This window comes from Dipodomys merriami, unplaced genomic scaffold, assembly GCF_024711535.1.
Source record: "Dipodomys merriami isolate MVZ:Mamm:240054 unplaced genomic scaffold, mDipMer1.0.p SCAF_14, whole genome shotgun sequence".
In the NCBI taxonomy this organism is placed as follows: Eukaryota; Metazoa; Chordata; class Mammalia; order Rodentia; family Heteromyidae; genus Dipodomys; species Dipodomys merriami.
The window spans coordinates 3,276,832-3,292,681 of NW_027202715.1; the positions used below are offsets into that span (position 1 = coordinate 3,276,832).

The 15,850-nt window shown below is 48.2% G+C and overlaps 1 protein-coding gene across 29 annotated transcripts in view; it reads right to left on the reverse strand.

Annotated features, from left to right (window-relative positions):
- Positions 1 to 131: 131 nt before the first annotated feature.
- Camk2g (calcium/calmodulin dependent protein kinase II gamma) overlaps positions 132 to 15,850 on the reverse strand; it is a 58,120-nt gene continuing 42,401 nt past the window's right edge. For 4 of the 29 annotated variants that reach the window (XM_070020597.1, XM_070020604.1, XM_070020600.1 and 1 more), the window contains 10 exons: positions 13,750 to 13,782; positions 11,493 to 11,561; positions 10,257 to 10,301; positions 8,388 to 8,436; positions 6,984 to 7,097; positions 6,256 to 6,276; positions 4,953 to 5,028; positions 4,258 to 4,352; positions 2,522 to 2,766; positions 132 to 2,110 (listed from right to left, as the gene is read on the reverse strand). In XM_070020597.1, coding sequence (XP_069876698.1) covers positions 2,534 to 2,766; positions 4,258 to 4,352; positions 4,953 to 5,028; positions 6,256 to 6,276; positions 6,984 to 7,097; positions 8,388 to 8,436; positions 10,257 to 10,301; positions 11,493 to 11,561; positions 13,750 to 13,782 — 735 coding nt within the window. In that variant the 3' untranslated portion in view covers positions 132 to 2,110; positions 2,522 to 2,533. Of the gene's footprint in view, positions 2,111 to 2,521; positions 2,767 to 4,249; positions 4,353 to 4,952; positions 5,029 to 6,255; positions 6,277 to 6,983; positions 7,098 to 8,387; positions 8,437 to 10,256; positions 10,302 to 11,492; positions 11,562 to 13,749; positions 13,783 to 15,850 lie in introns of those variants that run through there. The other 25 variants (XM_070020611.1, XM_070020599.1, XM_070020608.1 and 22 more) reach the window with 12 other exon arrangements.

The window sequence follows — 15,850 nt, forward strand, 5'->3', positions numbered from 1 at the left end:
AGACTTCTGAGAAGTTTTTTTCCCCTAAGGATCCAAAGGGAATGGGAGAAGATACATCTCTTCATTGGAAAGTTTGTAACACAAGCTGCTCAAATCCTGGTCATAAGCCTCCAACAGCAGTTAACACAATGGACTGTTTAAAGGTTATTTTATTAAATATCTTCAAGGTTTCATTGTAACAAAGCTATGAAGGGTCTACCAACATTCAGAACAAACACTATTTTTAAATTATCTCTATGTCATCATGCAAAAATTCTGCATCAAATGCCTTCCATTTCCTGTTTAAAAGGTGACTTTTTTTTTTTAATAGTCTATCATCTATAGATGCTGACATTAACCCCAGAATAATAAGAATGCTAAGAAGTGAGGCTGGAACAGCCATAGGAAGCTATGGGTCTCGAACTCTAAGACCATTTGTCTTCAAGCCAGCAAAACCAAACCCTGTGATGAAGGTATCTGCAAGCTGGCACTGCAGGCTGCAGGGCAGGAAGGGGCCAGGGCCCAGGGGCCTGAAGCATGCATGAGGCGCTCGAGGAGGCTGGCTAAATCCAAGCACCAGCACATAGCCTTTTGCCTCTTCTCCCAATTCCTGAGACTCTTGAAGGTAGTCTAGGGAACTGGAGTCTACCCACCTTTTCCCCCAAAGTGAAGATATTTGTGCAGATAAATATGCACAGTTATTTTTGGGGAAACCAAGGCCATAACCAATTGCTCCTTCATTATCTTCTCTGTTATCTGCTTAGGGTATAGATCTTTTTCTCCAGGTGCTGAACTCCTTGAGCACCGAGAGGGACAATGAATGTAGGAGCCTTGGCTCTGAACACCTTTTTTGGGTTCATGCAGTGAGGGGGAAGGGTGTTGCCCATGCAGATTGTCCAGCAGTAAGTCTATACTTCAGTTGGTCAGTAAAAAGGCCTCCTCAAAGAGGGCACTTCTCATCAGAGCAGTCAGTTCAATCTCAAAGACAGGGAACGAGATGGACGTGCAGCAAGGGAAGAGTAAGAAGGAAGGCAGCCCTGAGGGCAGCCCAAATGCATAGAAACAACCACCATCTCTTATCCCACTGCCTCACTCCTCCCATCCCACAGGGGCACTTGGCAGAGGGCCCAGGCCCAGATGAGGGTCAGCATGGGGACCACCACCATGAAAAGACAAGACAAAGATGGTCCAGATCAGCACAGGAACAGAACTGCCAAAGGCATGAAGAGGAGCCCTGACTCAGGGCCTGGCTCTCTCCTTGCTAAGTTAATAAGAAACAAACACGAAGCAAAGCAGCAACTCCTCTCCCTTTCCATCTGCAGGGGTCAGGCCTCAATATCAGGGCCCATGTGCACTGTGCATCCTATAGAAATGGATGAGTAAGTGAGTACATGTCAGACTAACACGAGGTTCCTCATAGGCTTTGCAGCAAATACATTTCTGCAGCACCAATTCACTTCCCTTCTAAACTACATGGAACAACAGTACAGCAAAGTCTGGGCCCTCAGTCCCGAGGCCACTGCTTTTCAGCTGTCTCCATAGCAGGTTGGGAGCTGTGCATTCTCTCCCAAGTAGTTGTGACGGCCATGGTGTTTTCATCAGGCTCATTCAAGGCGCCTATGCAAGTTCTGAAGAAATCCATGCTTATCCTGGGATAAGCAGGCCATCTCAGGGGCTGTGATTACATCATGGCTCCCAAAGCTCTGTCAGAAGTCCTTGTCTGGTCCCCTCGAGTCCAGGGGGGCCTGAGGCCAAGCTCACCTCTTCAGGGCTGGTGGCTGAGCCCACTGTTCATGCCAGGATGGGCACCACAAAAACTCCTGTCTTCTTGCCAGCCCAAGGGCTACTGGTGGTTTTAAAACGCATCATGGTACAGTTCCTTTTTTTTTTTTTTTTTTTTAAACAATCTTTTGTCCCCCTCTTTTTCTTAAATGTAAAAAACACCTCGGTACAGCAGAGACAGACACAAAGGGCGGGCGGGAGGGCTGCATGCAGGGGCGTGCGTTGGCTGCTGCCGCTTTGTAATTTAATTGTTTTAAACCTCAAACGAACAGGACTGCCGCTGTCACTCAGGCCCTCCAGAGCCACTGGCTGCGAAGGTTAGACCTCCAGCTGGAATCTCCTAATGCCCCTGTGAAACAGGATAGAAGGTGGTAACAGAACAGAGGACAAAGAACATCAAGGCGAGTTCCTAGGACGTAAGCATGACACATAGAGTAAAGTCTGCTGAGAGGGCAGATAGGGGAGAAGCTAATGTTTAAATATAACACTGCCTCACATTTGAGCAGCTGTGTCTTACCTATATATATAAGTATCTTATTTAACAGTCTCAAATAAAAAGAGGTAGATATTCTTTCCCCGCTTTTGAAAGCTTGTTGGCATGTACTCAACTTGGAATCATCTTGTTAAAACTATATTGCCCAGTCTTTGCCATTCCTCAGATGGCTAAGATCTCCTCTTCCTGTCCCTCCCAGCCTTCTCTTGCCCCTCCAACCCCACCTGTCCCAGCCCTTCCCAGTTCCTCCTTTCCCACCAGTTGCACCTGTGGCTGAGCTCACTGCAGTGGTGCAGCAGGGGCCCCTGAGCAGTGATAGTGGACATTGAGCCACTTGCCATCCCGGCGGTGCCACACCCGGGTCTCCTCTGACTGGCTGGTGCGTGGTCGGCCCTGTCCATCGATGTACTGGGTGAGACGGATGTAGGCGATGCAAGCTGCGTCCTCCCCAATCACGTGCACGTGTGGGTTTAGGATGGTGGTATGGATGGGCTTGCTGTTCTTAGACAAGACTGTAGGGACAAGACAGGGAGGGGAAGGTAGGAGGGTGTCAGGTCTGGGTACCTAAATTTTCCACCTGGTACGTACTGATTTTTTAAGTCTTAGCCTCCCTCCAGCAACCATTCCAAGAATCTTAGTTCTTCATATGACAGAGGTCAAGATGCCCCAATAGATTAGTCTCACTCAAAAGGAGGGGAAACGTGAGTAATAGTGACAATAGAAGCTACTCTTTTTATTTTATTTTTGGGTCCGGTTGTGGGGCCTGAACTCTGGGCCTGGGCGCTGTCCCTCAGCTCTTCAGCTCAAGGCTAGTGCTCTACCACTTGAGCCACAGCGCCACTTCCGGCTTTTTTCTTTTTGCTTATGTGGTGCTGGGGAATCAAACCCAGGGCCTCAGGCATGCAAGGCAAGCGCTCTACCACTGAGCCACCTTCCCAGCCCGCTACTCTTTTTAATCAGGCAGTGGGCTGGAGGTTTACATGCATGAGCTGGATATTTCCATTATAAGAAGGCAATAAACTCAAAGAGATTAAATAGTATCTCCAACTTATTTAAATTCAGAACCATGTGGCTCTAATAAATGTCTGTGGTCTTTCTACCTTTGTTAGTCTGATGTTTCAATTTCATAAAGGTGATTTGTTCTTGACTAGGGCTGTATACAAGCACAAAATGAAGGACTCAAAACGGATCTGTGACTTAAAAAAAACGCACCAGAGTCAAAATAAAATCACCAAAGTAGGCAGCTCAGGAAATCCTTAGAGGTCCCAGGGTCCTCTGGGAGAAAAACAAAGGAAGTTTCTGGCTAATAGCACTATATGGATAGCTGGGGGTTTACATGGGTATCTCAGGGTAAGAGTGAGAGTCAGGGGGAGAAAACAATCACAAAATAAACTCAGGGCAGAATGGGAAAGGCCCAGGATAAAGGGGGCGAGAGAAGGAAAATGAAGGACTGGAGAGGACAATTCAAATCTTATCCCCTGGGACTTGTGAGCTATCCAAAATACATTCCCTGCTCTCCCCGCAGGCTCCCTGCCTCCTTCAATATTCATGAGGAATCCTAACCCCAATTTCTGATCCCACACATCACTATCAGTGCCATTGCTTGCACGTTCTCAACCTGGTTTTGATTTCCTCTACTGTGAAACCTGGAGACAGAGCGTCATGATTATTTGGTTCAAATGGTCTCAACCTAATTGTGAAGGGTGTGCAATCTTGGAAGTCTTGGAAGGAGGTGAGGCGGAAAGACATACAGTCACCCAGGCTGTAATGACGGACACTGCTCTTAGGCAGGGAACTAGAACAGGGCTTCTGAAGGTGGAAGTTTATGACCGTTAGGGCACAAGGCTAGTGGGGCACAAAGAGGCAAGCAGACACAGCGGGATATAGCAGGAAGGTCAAGTAAAGGAAAAATGAGCAACTGGGGTGAGGAGGATGTGAGGAGGAGACAAAGGCCAAGGGTGAAGGGGCAGGCAGGAGTATATCAGCAGCACGAACCCACTCACGATTCTCAAAGTAAAACTTATGGAAATCCATTCCCTCCACCAGGTTACCGAGGGCCTCAGGCTCAAAGGAAGTGAGGCCTGGGTCACAGATCTTCCTGCAGGAAAATATAAATAAATACAATCAAACCAGGCACCAGTGGTTCATGCCTATAATCCTAGCTACTCAAGAGGCTGAGCTCTAAGAATGCGGTTTGAAGCCAGCCCAGGCAGGAAAGTGCGATTCTTATCTCTAATTAGCCACTACCCAAAAAGCTGGAAGTGGAGCTGTGGCTCAAGTGGCACTGTCCAGGGACAGTGCTACCCACGTATTGAGTTCAGGCCCCAGGTCAGGCACACACACACAAAAATAATAGAAAGTTTAAAAAATTTCCAAAAGAAGCCTGTTAGTCCTCTATAGGAGTTGTGTGTCTTCCTTCTTCTTCAAAAGTGTCTGTCCAGTAGCACCATGTAAGTTACATCTGAGAAGACAGCTGAAATCTTCAGGGCCTGACTGCTGAGCCACTCAGCCCTGCCCTCTTGCCCCAATGTCAGATGCCAGGGCTGGCTGAATCACACGCAATCCACAAGATCCTGGGGTTTAATTTAAACACAGTCCATGCCCAAATTGCCATTTCCACAGTGTTCCAGTTGCTTTTTGGAAGCAGAGATGATATTGAGAGATGACCTATGTCTCAAAGAAAAGGCTCTTTACTCACGTGTAGGCCTCAAAGTCCCCATTGTTAATGGCTTCAATCAGCTGTTCTGTGATCTTAATGATCTCCTGTTTTCGCACTGTAGAAGAAAAAAAAACAAAAAACCTGCTACTTTATCTGCTGGCCATCTCCCAAGTGACAAGAGAGCCCTCCTTAATCCTTCAGGGAGTCCCCTGTTACCTCTTTTTCAAAGACATCCCTCTTTTCTGTCTTTAAGGCCCTTAGCAGGAGTAAGCCCACCTTTCTCTCCATTCTCTCTGTGGTGTCTGCAGAACCAATTGACCACCTTTGCTTAAAGCCCACCCATTAGTCATGGATCTCTGGATTTTGCCTCTCCATCAACAACCAGGTCACAGAAAACACTCATGTCTTTAACAGCTGAGGCATCTGGAACTTCTTGAATGTTCTACCAGAGTCTGTGTATCCATCTCCAGCAGGTTTAGCCTCTCTGAGAAGCAGCTCCCAATATAGCTGTTTCCACCCCCTACTTCTCTCACTGGAAGACTCTCAGTCAGGTCTCAGTTACCACCTACAGTCTTAGCCCTCGTTCAGCAGCCCAGAACCTAGCTTTGGGGCACCAGCCAGTCTGAGAGAAGAATCTAGCTAGGGATGAAGATTCCAAAAGAATGGAATCCTAAGAGGGAATTGTCTGCCTAATTCTCTTCACCCTGTTCATCTCCTTCCTCCACAGGGCTTTTCTGGGATAAAGAATTTCAACTGTAAACACCCTTGGACAATCTCTCACCAAAGATAGCTCAATTTTCCCTGGACAAAGCTTAGAAAAGCTATAAATCTCACACCAGCTCTCATGCCAGAGTGTGTCCCTGAGGAAAACCAAGACAAGGCTCAGACTCAGAGGTAGGTGGAGAACCTCCCTCTCTACCCGATTCCAAGCCAAGAAACAGCTGGTGACATCCTGGCCTCAGAAACAGCATCATTATTAGCAGGGGTTACTGCCAGATTAAAGGAATGTATGGACTGAGTTCGGCTAACCCTAACTGGAGCCCTGGGCTGACCCAGACCATAAGCCTTTCCCCATAGGAGTGAGAGGCTGCAAGACAAATGCAAGCATGAGAACAGCACCAGCATTAGAACAGCACCACTGTGCTGGGCCAGCACAACCAAGGAGCATGGATGGGAGCAGAGAGCATGGCTGAAGTGCAACCAGGAGGGACCCCCAGGTACCATCACAAGGGGGGCAGCTCTGGGTGAGCAAGCAGTGGGTTAGAGGAGCCAACAACCTCTGTTGCTTTTCTACAGAAGCAAGCAGGTATATCTAGGTAACATACAACCGCGTTACACCCACCTAGAGGACCTGACGGGGGCCCTGTGGGTGAAGAGGACTGGATTTAGAAACTTTGAGGATAGAAGGTAGAAGGAAAACAAGCAAAGTGAGGCACCCTTGAACACAGACAGAACTAAAAATACAAACTTCCATAAACCCTGAAAAGCACCATGTGGAGACCTTCTATTCTCATTTCTTTTTCCTAACAACACTTGAAACAGGTGCCGTTTCCCACCCCACCCCTTCCCCCCACTTTACAGATATGGAAATTGAAGTTCTGGGAAGCTAAGCTAACACAGACTTTTTCAGCTAAATTATCTGGGACTTAAACTTAAGTCTGTTCTACTCTTGTAAGATACTATGCTGAGCCTCAAGAAATACTGCACAGTTCCTCAGCCGATCCAGTTTCACCCTTGCTCCCCCCCTTACCCTGGTAGACCTGACTTCCTACTCTGCCCTTCTTCCTGGCTGTTGTGAAGGCAAGGGTGGCGCCCCCCTCCACAACCCAAGGGCTTGCTACTCCCTCCCTCCCTCCACACTTCTTCCACCCATGCTTCTGGTGTTTCTTTGGGCTCCTGCCTGGTAAGAGCAGTGTGTCCAGCTGTTCCCCCACCCTTGGCAGAGGCCATGCTCCCAAAGCTGATGACAACAGGTAGCTGAGCTAGGCTAACAGCTCTGGTAGGGATCCCTGAGGGGCCTCAAGACAAGCCAGGGAGTTGGAAGCCAGAATGTGCCTCCCTCACACTTACTGGCTGAGGAGCAGAGAGAAGGCTGGGGCTGCATGCCTGCAGAGGGGGCTGTTCTGTCCCGGGAGCTCCGTCCTTCAGGCACCAAGCTGCCATTCCCAGTGCGGAGCGGGGCAGCTAGCCAGCCAGGGCAGGGCAGGGCAAGGCAGAGCAGCCAAAACAAACAGAACAAGGCAGGTGAGCGAGCAAGCCAGAAAGGACCCGAGCCCATGGCACTGCAGAGCCTGGGCAAGGTGACGCCTCAGGCTGCTCTGGACGCTGGACCACATCCCACTCCGCTGCCTCTGCCGGAGAGGCCTCACAGCCAGGAGCAGTGGGGAGGGTGCACAGACCTGGGCTGACAGCTCCAAGAGCAGCCTTAAAACAGACTGTACAAGAACCCCTGCTCCTGGAGAAGATGCTTGAAGGGCTAAGCCGTAAGGTCAAGAGCCCAGGAGTGAAGGTGCCAACTACTCTGCCAGCATCACCAGAACCGAGCTGAACTGACTCCCAGCAGTCCTGGCCGTCATGTCCTCACTGCCTTCTATGTACATGATTTTGATAGTTTGGGTTCCCAAAGATTTAGTACCCCTATTGCTTTTGGCATGCTCTCTCAGCTAACTTAGAACATCCTCCATTTTTTTTCTACTGGTCTGGATTGAAGGTCACTTACTAAAGGCCCAAGAAGCAATTCCAGAAGGCCAACCCAAGGAACAGGAAGAGATTCTCACTGGCCTCACCTGCCATATGCCCTGCAACCCTGACACTCTGGCCGATATCAAGCTTAGGCTGGTAGTTCTTGTAGCCTATCAAGACACAGCCATGTGGGGCTTTACAGGCATCATATTAGTTCCAACTCTATCATTCATGGCCAGACCTCAGAACTAGAGCCAACCAACTCATCCCAGAGAGTTGGTCCTGATTTTATTGTATTTTATTTTTGTTTTGGTGCTGAAGAAAACCTAGAGCTGTGCATATGCTAGACAAGTGTTCTACCACTAATCTACGCCCATAAACCCTTGTACTGGTTTCAAAATTGAAAGTTTCACATCCCAGGAAGTGCTTTGATCCGGAGAAAACTGGGATGACTAGTTACCCCACTTTTGCTGGGACTTAAGCTGCCTGTTCTGGGATGTCAAAATCATTATCAGCAACAGGAATAGCTCCCTGAACCCTAGTCCTGGAAGCAGGTAATATAGCTGTTCTGAATTTGTTTCAAAGAGAGTCCTTTTGCCCAGTCTAGCAACAGTCTAGAGACAGAGGCCTCATATTTTGGCCTATTGAAAGTAGCTTTTATGCCAAGCCTTCTCCTGCAGTATGAAGAACCAATAATTCTAGTTCTGGGGACAGAGAAGACAAGTGCCCCACCAGTGCCAAGGTACCTGGGCCACAGCTGGGGTCCCTTCCCCTCCAAGGAACAGCACTTACCTTTGAGGTCCTCATCTTCTGTAGTGGTGTTGCAGCTCTCTGTGGAGCCCTGTGAGCCAAAAAGAACATGTTTCTATATGTTCCTCAGTGAAAAAAAGAACAAAAGCAGAACTTGGGTTCCTATAAGAGGTACAAGGAGAAACCTTAGAAGCTTCCACAACCATCCTTGCTCTCTGACTTACAAACTCTGGGTAACCAAATACCCTTCTTAGGGTTTTTGAACTTGTTAGAAAGTGCTCTCATCTACCCAGCTAACTTGGGCTAAAACCTGGCATATTCTTCCCTTCTTCTCTTTTTCTTATAGCAAGTATAAAATAAAATTCAACAGTAGTTCTACCCCCAAAACAAATTCTCTATTTTCTTGCTCTTTAAGTCCAAGCTAACACTATTTCACCCCTAAACCACTGTTAGCTCTCCAAGACCTCCCACTTCCACACTCGTCTTCCCCCTTGAGGTTTTGCCTAGAATGTGGCTACAAGTGATCTTGTAAAATCCAAGTTAGATAACATTTCTCCCCTGCTAAAAACTGCCAGCCAGAGAAGTTCTCTTTGCTACAAGAACAAAACGCAAACAAACTCCACTGCAAGTCTAGCCTGCTTCTCCAGCCTCACACTCTCCTTTCTGGCCACTGCTCTTACCACACTCAGCTCTGCTTGATTCTTCTAACTCTTGTACAGGTCGACCATTGTACCTGTGCTCCTTCTGCTCAGGGCACTTGGTCCCACAGACCAGCTGGCTGCTTCCTGTCCCTACTGTGTCGTTTCTAGCTTGGATATTCTCTCTCAAGATACTCAAATAACTTCCTGTTCACTCTCAATATTTTGTGCCACCTTCTTCAGAGCACTTATCACTACTGGATTTTAACCTATTTGGTTATTGATTTTTCATCTGACCCACTTATTCCTGTGGACAGTTTCCCTGCTACCACTGTAAAGTAGAGCTCAATAGGGGGCGCTCAATAGGTATTCTCTAATGTTAGCAGAAATAAAGGGCCGAGTGGTGGTGGTGGGGTTGGGGGAAAAATGATTCATTAAGGTCTTTTTGTTGTGTGGCTTGAATTCAGGATCTGAAAGCTGTCTCTGAGCTTTCTTGCTCAAGGCTAGTGCTCTACCACTTTGAACTACGGTGCCACTTCTGGTTTTCTAATGGTTAATTAGAGATAAGAGTCTCAGGGACTTTCCTGCTCAGGCTAGCTTCAAACTGCAATCCTATCTCCTGAATAGCTAAGAATACAGGTGTGTGAGCCACCAGTGCCTGGCCTTTTTTTTTGGGGGGGTACTGGTCCTGGGGCTTGAACTTGGGGCCTAGGTGCTATCCTTGAGCTTTTTTGCTTGAAACTAACACTCTAGTGGAGCCATAGCTCCACTTCTGGCTTTTTTAGTGCTTAGAAATAAGAGTCTCATAGACTTTCCTGCCCAGGCTGGCTTTGAACATTGATCCTCAGATCTCATTCCCCTGAGTAGCTAGAATTACAGGCATGAGGCTACCAGTGCTCAGCTATTTGTTTTGTTTTTTTTTAAAGCTATCATTAATTCCCATTTAAACTCTATAAATCATGAAGACTCTGTTAGTACTATCCCCAATTCACAGCTAAGAAAAATGAGGTACATAGTGGTTGTATTTGTTCAGAGTTCTAAAGCCAGAATTACTATCACATCTATCAGACTGCAGAGTTTGAGCTGAAAATCGCTGTTTGCCCTTCCTCAGTGTGGAGCAACTAACAGACCCACAGTGTCTCCAGCCTGGCCTTTGTGAACAACACCTCAACCCCAGGGTAGAGCTGATAGGCGACCCTGTGGATTCTGAGCCCTGCCTTCCTGTCTCCTGCTGATTCAGAAAGCAGGGCAGTCTCAGAAACCACTCACTTACCTTGATCCCATCTGTAGCATTGTGTACCACGGTGGTTTGTGGCTCCTGCGAGAGAAGATAAAAATTACCCTCCTGACTTGGGGTCTGACCTACAGCGCTTCCCTAAGAGACCCCTCCTTACCCCACTGACCTGTATGAGGACCAATGAAGCCAGCCCAACCACCCTTCCCCATAAGACAAAATATACTGGTTTAAGGAAAGCCCCAGGGAGCTGCAAAGCTCTGGATTCAAGAAATTGCACTGATAGGTAAAGACTGGGCCTAGCAGAAACAGGTGCATGGGAAGCTGGGATGACAAGGGCTTCTATCCCTGATTGCTACCCTGATTCTGAGAGTTCTTTCTACATGGGGGCTGCATAGGACACGTACAGAGAGGAGCCACAGGACTCAGGACACAGACTGGGCCCTGCCAACAGTATTCATCAAGGGGTGCATGGAGGCAGGGACAGAGAACAGAATAATAAGGTCTCCCAGCAAACCCAATGCCACGTCAGCAAGCTAAGCTGAGAAAGCTGCCCACTTTGTACACCTTTTGCTTTCCCTAGGTGGCCCTAAGGCACACATGAGGTAGCACAAGAGTGTGCAGGAAGTAGGGGGCATAGTAAGCACAATACTACAATACTACAATACTCTGTCTCCTGTGCTAACTCTTTAGTTAGCCACTATTAGTCAAGGGAGCTCTGAAACACAATGCCCTTTGGAAGAGCCCTGGGAAAACTCAAAACAGGTAGGGGCTCTCCAGGATGCCAGCATTATCCAGAAGTAGGGGATCCCAGACTTCCTTCTTGCTCCTGTCTTTGCAAAGGAGAAGCTGAGGCAGCTCCTACAAAGGTGGCCTCTAAGAACTGATGCACAGGTACCAAGAAAGTTCCTGCCCTCTTTTCTTATAAGCAACTCACCTTCCTGGTCCCTACGGCTGACCCATGGTGGCAGCGGAGGGGGGGTGGCGGGGGGTGTCACAGCCTGGGCCTAGGAGGCTTAGCTGAGAGCCTTGGTCACTCTTCCCCCCAATAGCACAAAGAACAGGAACAGCGGTTGTGCCATGCATGATGGAGTGGGGCCAGGCGGGACTATGAAGGGCAAGGGGCCTATGGAGCAGCAAACTAGACAGCCTGCTCTACAGGAATGAAAAAAGCAAAGGGGCTGAATAGTCCTAAGGGAGAAGGCAAGAAAAGGAAGAGGGAAAGAGCAGGAGGCAGCCAGGGACAGAGGCAGAGAAGCTGTAGTCAGGAGGTACCATGGCCGTCTGCAAGGACGCAGGCTCTTGGGCTGGGCTTACGAGACTGTTTTTGTTGTTGCTCTGTGGCTGAGACAAGAAAACAGATGGTTTAGTTTCTCTCGTCACCAAAGCTGCTCAGGTTCGGCTCCCAGACCTCCCTATCCCCCTGGCCTAGCCTGGAGGACGTAAGCCTGAGGTGGCCATTGTTAACACTATGCAGATGGGAGCAATGGTTGGAGAGATGATGGGAGAAGGGGATATTTGGAGAGCCTCAGAGATCTAACTCTGGATGCATCTTCTGACTTGTTTTATCTCTCCAGAAACCCTGCTTCTTCCAGGTGCTGCACCACTGTGCAATTATACTTGACCTAAAGAAATTCAGCATCTTCTTCCCACATGACAAATGGAAAGGATGGTGATTTATAAGAAAGTAGAACAAAGCTGTTCCATCTGGCAGCTACATTTCCTTCCCCTTACAATACCAGCTTGAAGTCTGACCTGAGAGGAAGAGAAGAGAGAAGAGCAAGAACACCTGGCCTAAGGAGGTGGTACCCAGAGAAGAAAGAGGTGGAACTCAACTTTGGATACAAAATGTATCCACTTGCCTACAGAGCAAAGACAGAGCCGTGCTCTTCACCTGCCTGATAATTCTTGGACTTGATTCTCTCGAAATGAAGGCAGGGCTCCAATGAGGGGCAAGACAAACCTTAGCAAGGGCTGAGGCTATAGTCCCAGAACCCAGCCCTCAGGAAAGAGCAGGCTGCCTAGCAGGCCAAGATTCCTAAGGTCAACATACCACCAGGGTTATCACCTTGTCTTTCAAAACATGACAGGAAGAAGTGGGGAGAGGCTTGTGAGGAAGGAAAAGGCCAATGTCTAGGGAAGGGAGCTACATCAATGTCTTCTGTCTCTTACAATTGCCTAACTGGTGCAGTAGTCTTGCTGGGTTTCCCTGTGGAGTTGTGGCCTCCAAGGGGCTTCTCAGTGGCTGTCTTCACCAGGCAGAGATGGACAAATGTGTGGCTCTGGCCTCTGTGCAGGACATGGGGCATGCTGACAGAATAGAATAGCTTCTTTTCTCCTACGACACACAGAGAAGGCAACGGAGCTGCCCTACAGCTTACTTGGAGGCCTCTTAGACCAGACCTGACATCATCCCCACCCCACCTTGCTGTCAGTGGCTGGGATGCCACCAAACCCAGAGATAGGCATAGAATCCTGGGTGGGCCAGGCTCTACATGACACAAAATGCCACTGAAAATATTGTGTGACAAGAGAGGTCCCCATGGATCAAATTTTGAACAGCTCTCTTCTATTCCCATTAAAAGAGAAAAGAACCCTCCGAGTTTGACTGCTGATGCTGACCTCTTGCTCAGGTCTGTTTGGAGAGCAGCCCTGCCTGTAAGGCCTAGTTGACATCAAGACCCTCACAGGGGACAAGGACTCCCAGGTACCTAGAAAACCTTCCTATCTGCAGAGGGCATGATAACACCCAAGCAGTCCTACCTCTGTACTTAATGGATGGTTTCATAGTTACTCATTGCTGTGTTCTCCTTGGTGCCCTATGTCCCATGAGAAAGAAGACACATTTATTATAGTCTTGCAGCTCTTCCCTCTTGGGGTTGGATGGGCAGGATGGAACCATGGGCCCTGCTGGAGAATGGGACTGAGCAAGGCCCAGAGTCTGGAGCAGCTCATTTGCCTGCACATGGCTGCCCCCTGACCCATCTACAGGAAGCAGCTGCATACATGTAGGTTGCACGGCCCCTCACAGTGAGTTCTCACAGTGAGTGAGAACTCCTTCTTGAACTTGTCACCAGGCTCCAAGTTCCTGCCAGCTTTGTGCCCTACCACTTGAACCACAGCTCCATTTCCAGATTTTGGTTGATGAGTGGCATCACAGACTTTCTTGCCTGGGCTAGCTTCAAATCACAGCCCTCAGATCTCAAGCCTCCTGAGCAGCTAGGATTACAGACATGAGCTGCCTGCACCTGGCTGCTTGACTTTCTATTCCCTCTGTCCTGGGATGCTGGGGGACATCCAACCTCCACAGCAGAGGGAACCATTCCACACCTTCCAATGCCCACTTCTGAGGCCACTTGAGAGGCCTTGGGTAACAGACCCTGCCTGGCAGGACAGGCCACACCTGCCCACACAGCACAGACATGCAGTGAGGATGAGTGAAGCACACGCACATGGCACAATGGGTCTGCGTGGCTGACAGGCGGGCGCAGGCAGCATGGAGTGGGCGGATGGGTGGGCAGGCAAGGCTCACCATTAGGTGCACGCTGGAACTCGACTTCCTTTTCTGGACACACCACAGCAAAAGGGAAAGAGAAGGGGAAAGAGGAGGTAAGAAGAGAAGCACAGAGACACTGCAGGTTAGTGCACCAGCTCTGCATTGGGGAAAAAGAAGCAGAAGAAGGAGACCAGAGTCCAGGACCAAAGGGTTCCAAACAGCACACAGACTGACAGGCACATACTCCTCTAGATCCCAGAGATGAAGAATTCCTCTGCAGGCAAATTCACAAACATGGACTTAGTACATTCTGAGAAGTGTCAGCCTTGCTCAGAGGAAGCGTCTTAAGGAGATTAAATCATGGGTGTATGTGGGTAAGTAGCATCTGGTTGCTGCAGATTTACAGGTTTAGTTTTACAGAACTAGTGCATTTATGAGGGTATTTACTTTCTCTCACTGCTAGGTCTGCCTGAAGTTCCGGTGAGCAGCCACCTGGTAAACAGCAGAAGCTATTCTGGACTATTCTTGGCTTTAATAACATTTGACTTCAGAATCCAGACTTTACCAGACCTCTAACTTGCTTCTCAGATAAAGATGCTGGGCTTTTGAAAATGATCTCACAGTTAAATTCTGACATCTTTGTTGGTATGGCCATGCTTGTTTAAGAGATTTGAATGTTTGATGGCATTTTACATTGACTGGGAAATGGGTGCACAAGAATGCTGGTGAGTAAAAGTATACCAGAGAGGGAAGGTCAAAAGCAAACGCCCCTTATCATCCCCTAGATGTTCTTAGACTCTATGTTCAGATATGCAACAAAAGCATCAAATAGCACTGCATGGCACATTGAAGATATATCTGAGAGCTGGGCACAGGTGGCTCACACCTGTAATCCTAGCTACTCAGGAGGCTGACATTTGAGGATCACGGACAGGAAAGTCTGTGAGACTCTTATCTCCAGTTTACCAGCAAAAAGCCTGACACAGAGGTATGGTTCAAGAGTGTCAGCTTTGAGTAAACAAACTAAGGGCCAGTGCCCAGGCTCTGAGTTCAAGTCCCAGTACTGACAAAAAGGAAGGAAGGAAGGAAGGAAGGAAGGAAGGAAGGAAGGAAGGAAGGAAGGAAGGAAGGAAGGGAGGGAGGGAGGGAGAGAGGGAGGGAGGGAAAGGGAAAGGAAGAAAGGAAGGAAGGAAAGAAAGGAAGGAAGGAAAGAGAGAAAGAAAAATATATATACCTTAGTAGACTGAGTCTAATTATATATGGTGTAATTAGCTCACTGGGAGACAGAAGTCCCTTGGGTATATGCCTGTCTAGTGTTTGACTTTTGTATATTCATTTAAAGACATCAACAACACTTAGTAAGGTCTGTTCTAGGCATGATAAACATGTCTGAGAAGTCATTTCTCCTCTCAAGGGGCTAACATTCTACTTTTAAAAATCTCAGTGTTGGGCTGGGTGGTAGAGTGTTTGCCTTGCATACATGAAGTCCTCCCTGGGTTTGCTTCCTCAGTACCACATAAACAGAAAAGGTCAGAAGTGGCACTGTGGCTCAAGTGGTAGAGTGCTAGCCTTGGGCAGAGAAAGGCTCAGAGACAGCGCCGCCCAGGCCCTGAGTTCAAGCCCCAGGACTGGCAAAAAAAAAAAAAAAAAAAATCAGTGCTGTAGCTCATGTCTATAATCCTGGCAATTTGGGAGGCTGAGAACCGAGGGTTAGTAGTTCAAAGCCAGCTCAGGCTGAGATCCCTTCTCAACTTACAGCTAGATGCCACGGCATATGCCAGTCATCTTAAGCAATGTGGGAGGCTAAGACTGGGAGAGCTGAAGTTCCAGACCAACTCAGTCTGAGATTCCATCTCAATGCAGAGATGCTGGGTGTGGTTGTGTGATGTGGTTGTGTGTCAACCCAGTCAAGACAGAAAGCCTAAAATAGGGATTTTGGGTCCAGGTGCTTTCCCAGGCAGGAAATGAGACCCTATCTCAAAAATAACCAGTGCAGAGCCAACCAGACATTATAATCCTAGCTCCTCAGGTGGTTGAAATCTGAGAACTGGAGTTTGAAGCCAGCTTGGGCAAACAAATTTGAGACATTTTTATCTCCAATTTACCAGCAAAAAGATGGAACTTCAAGCATGGCTAA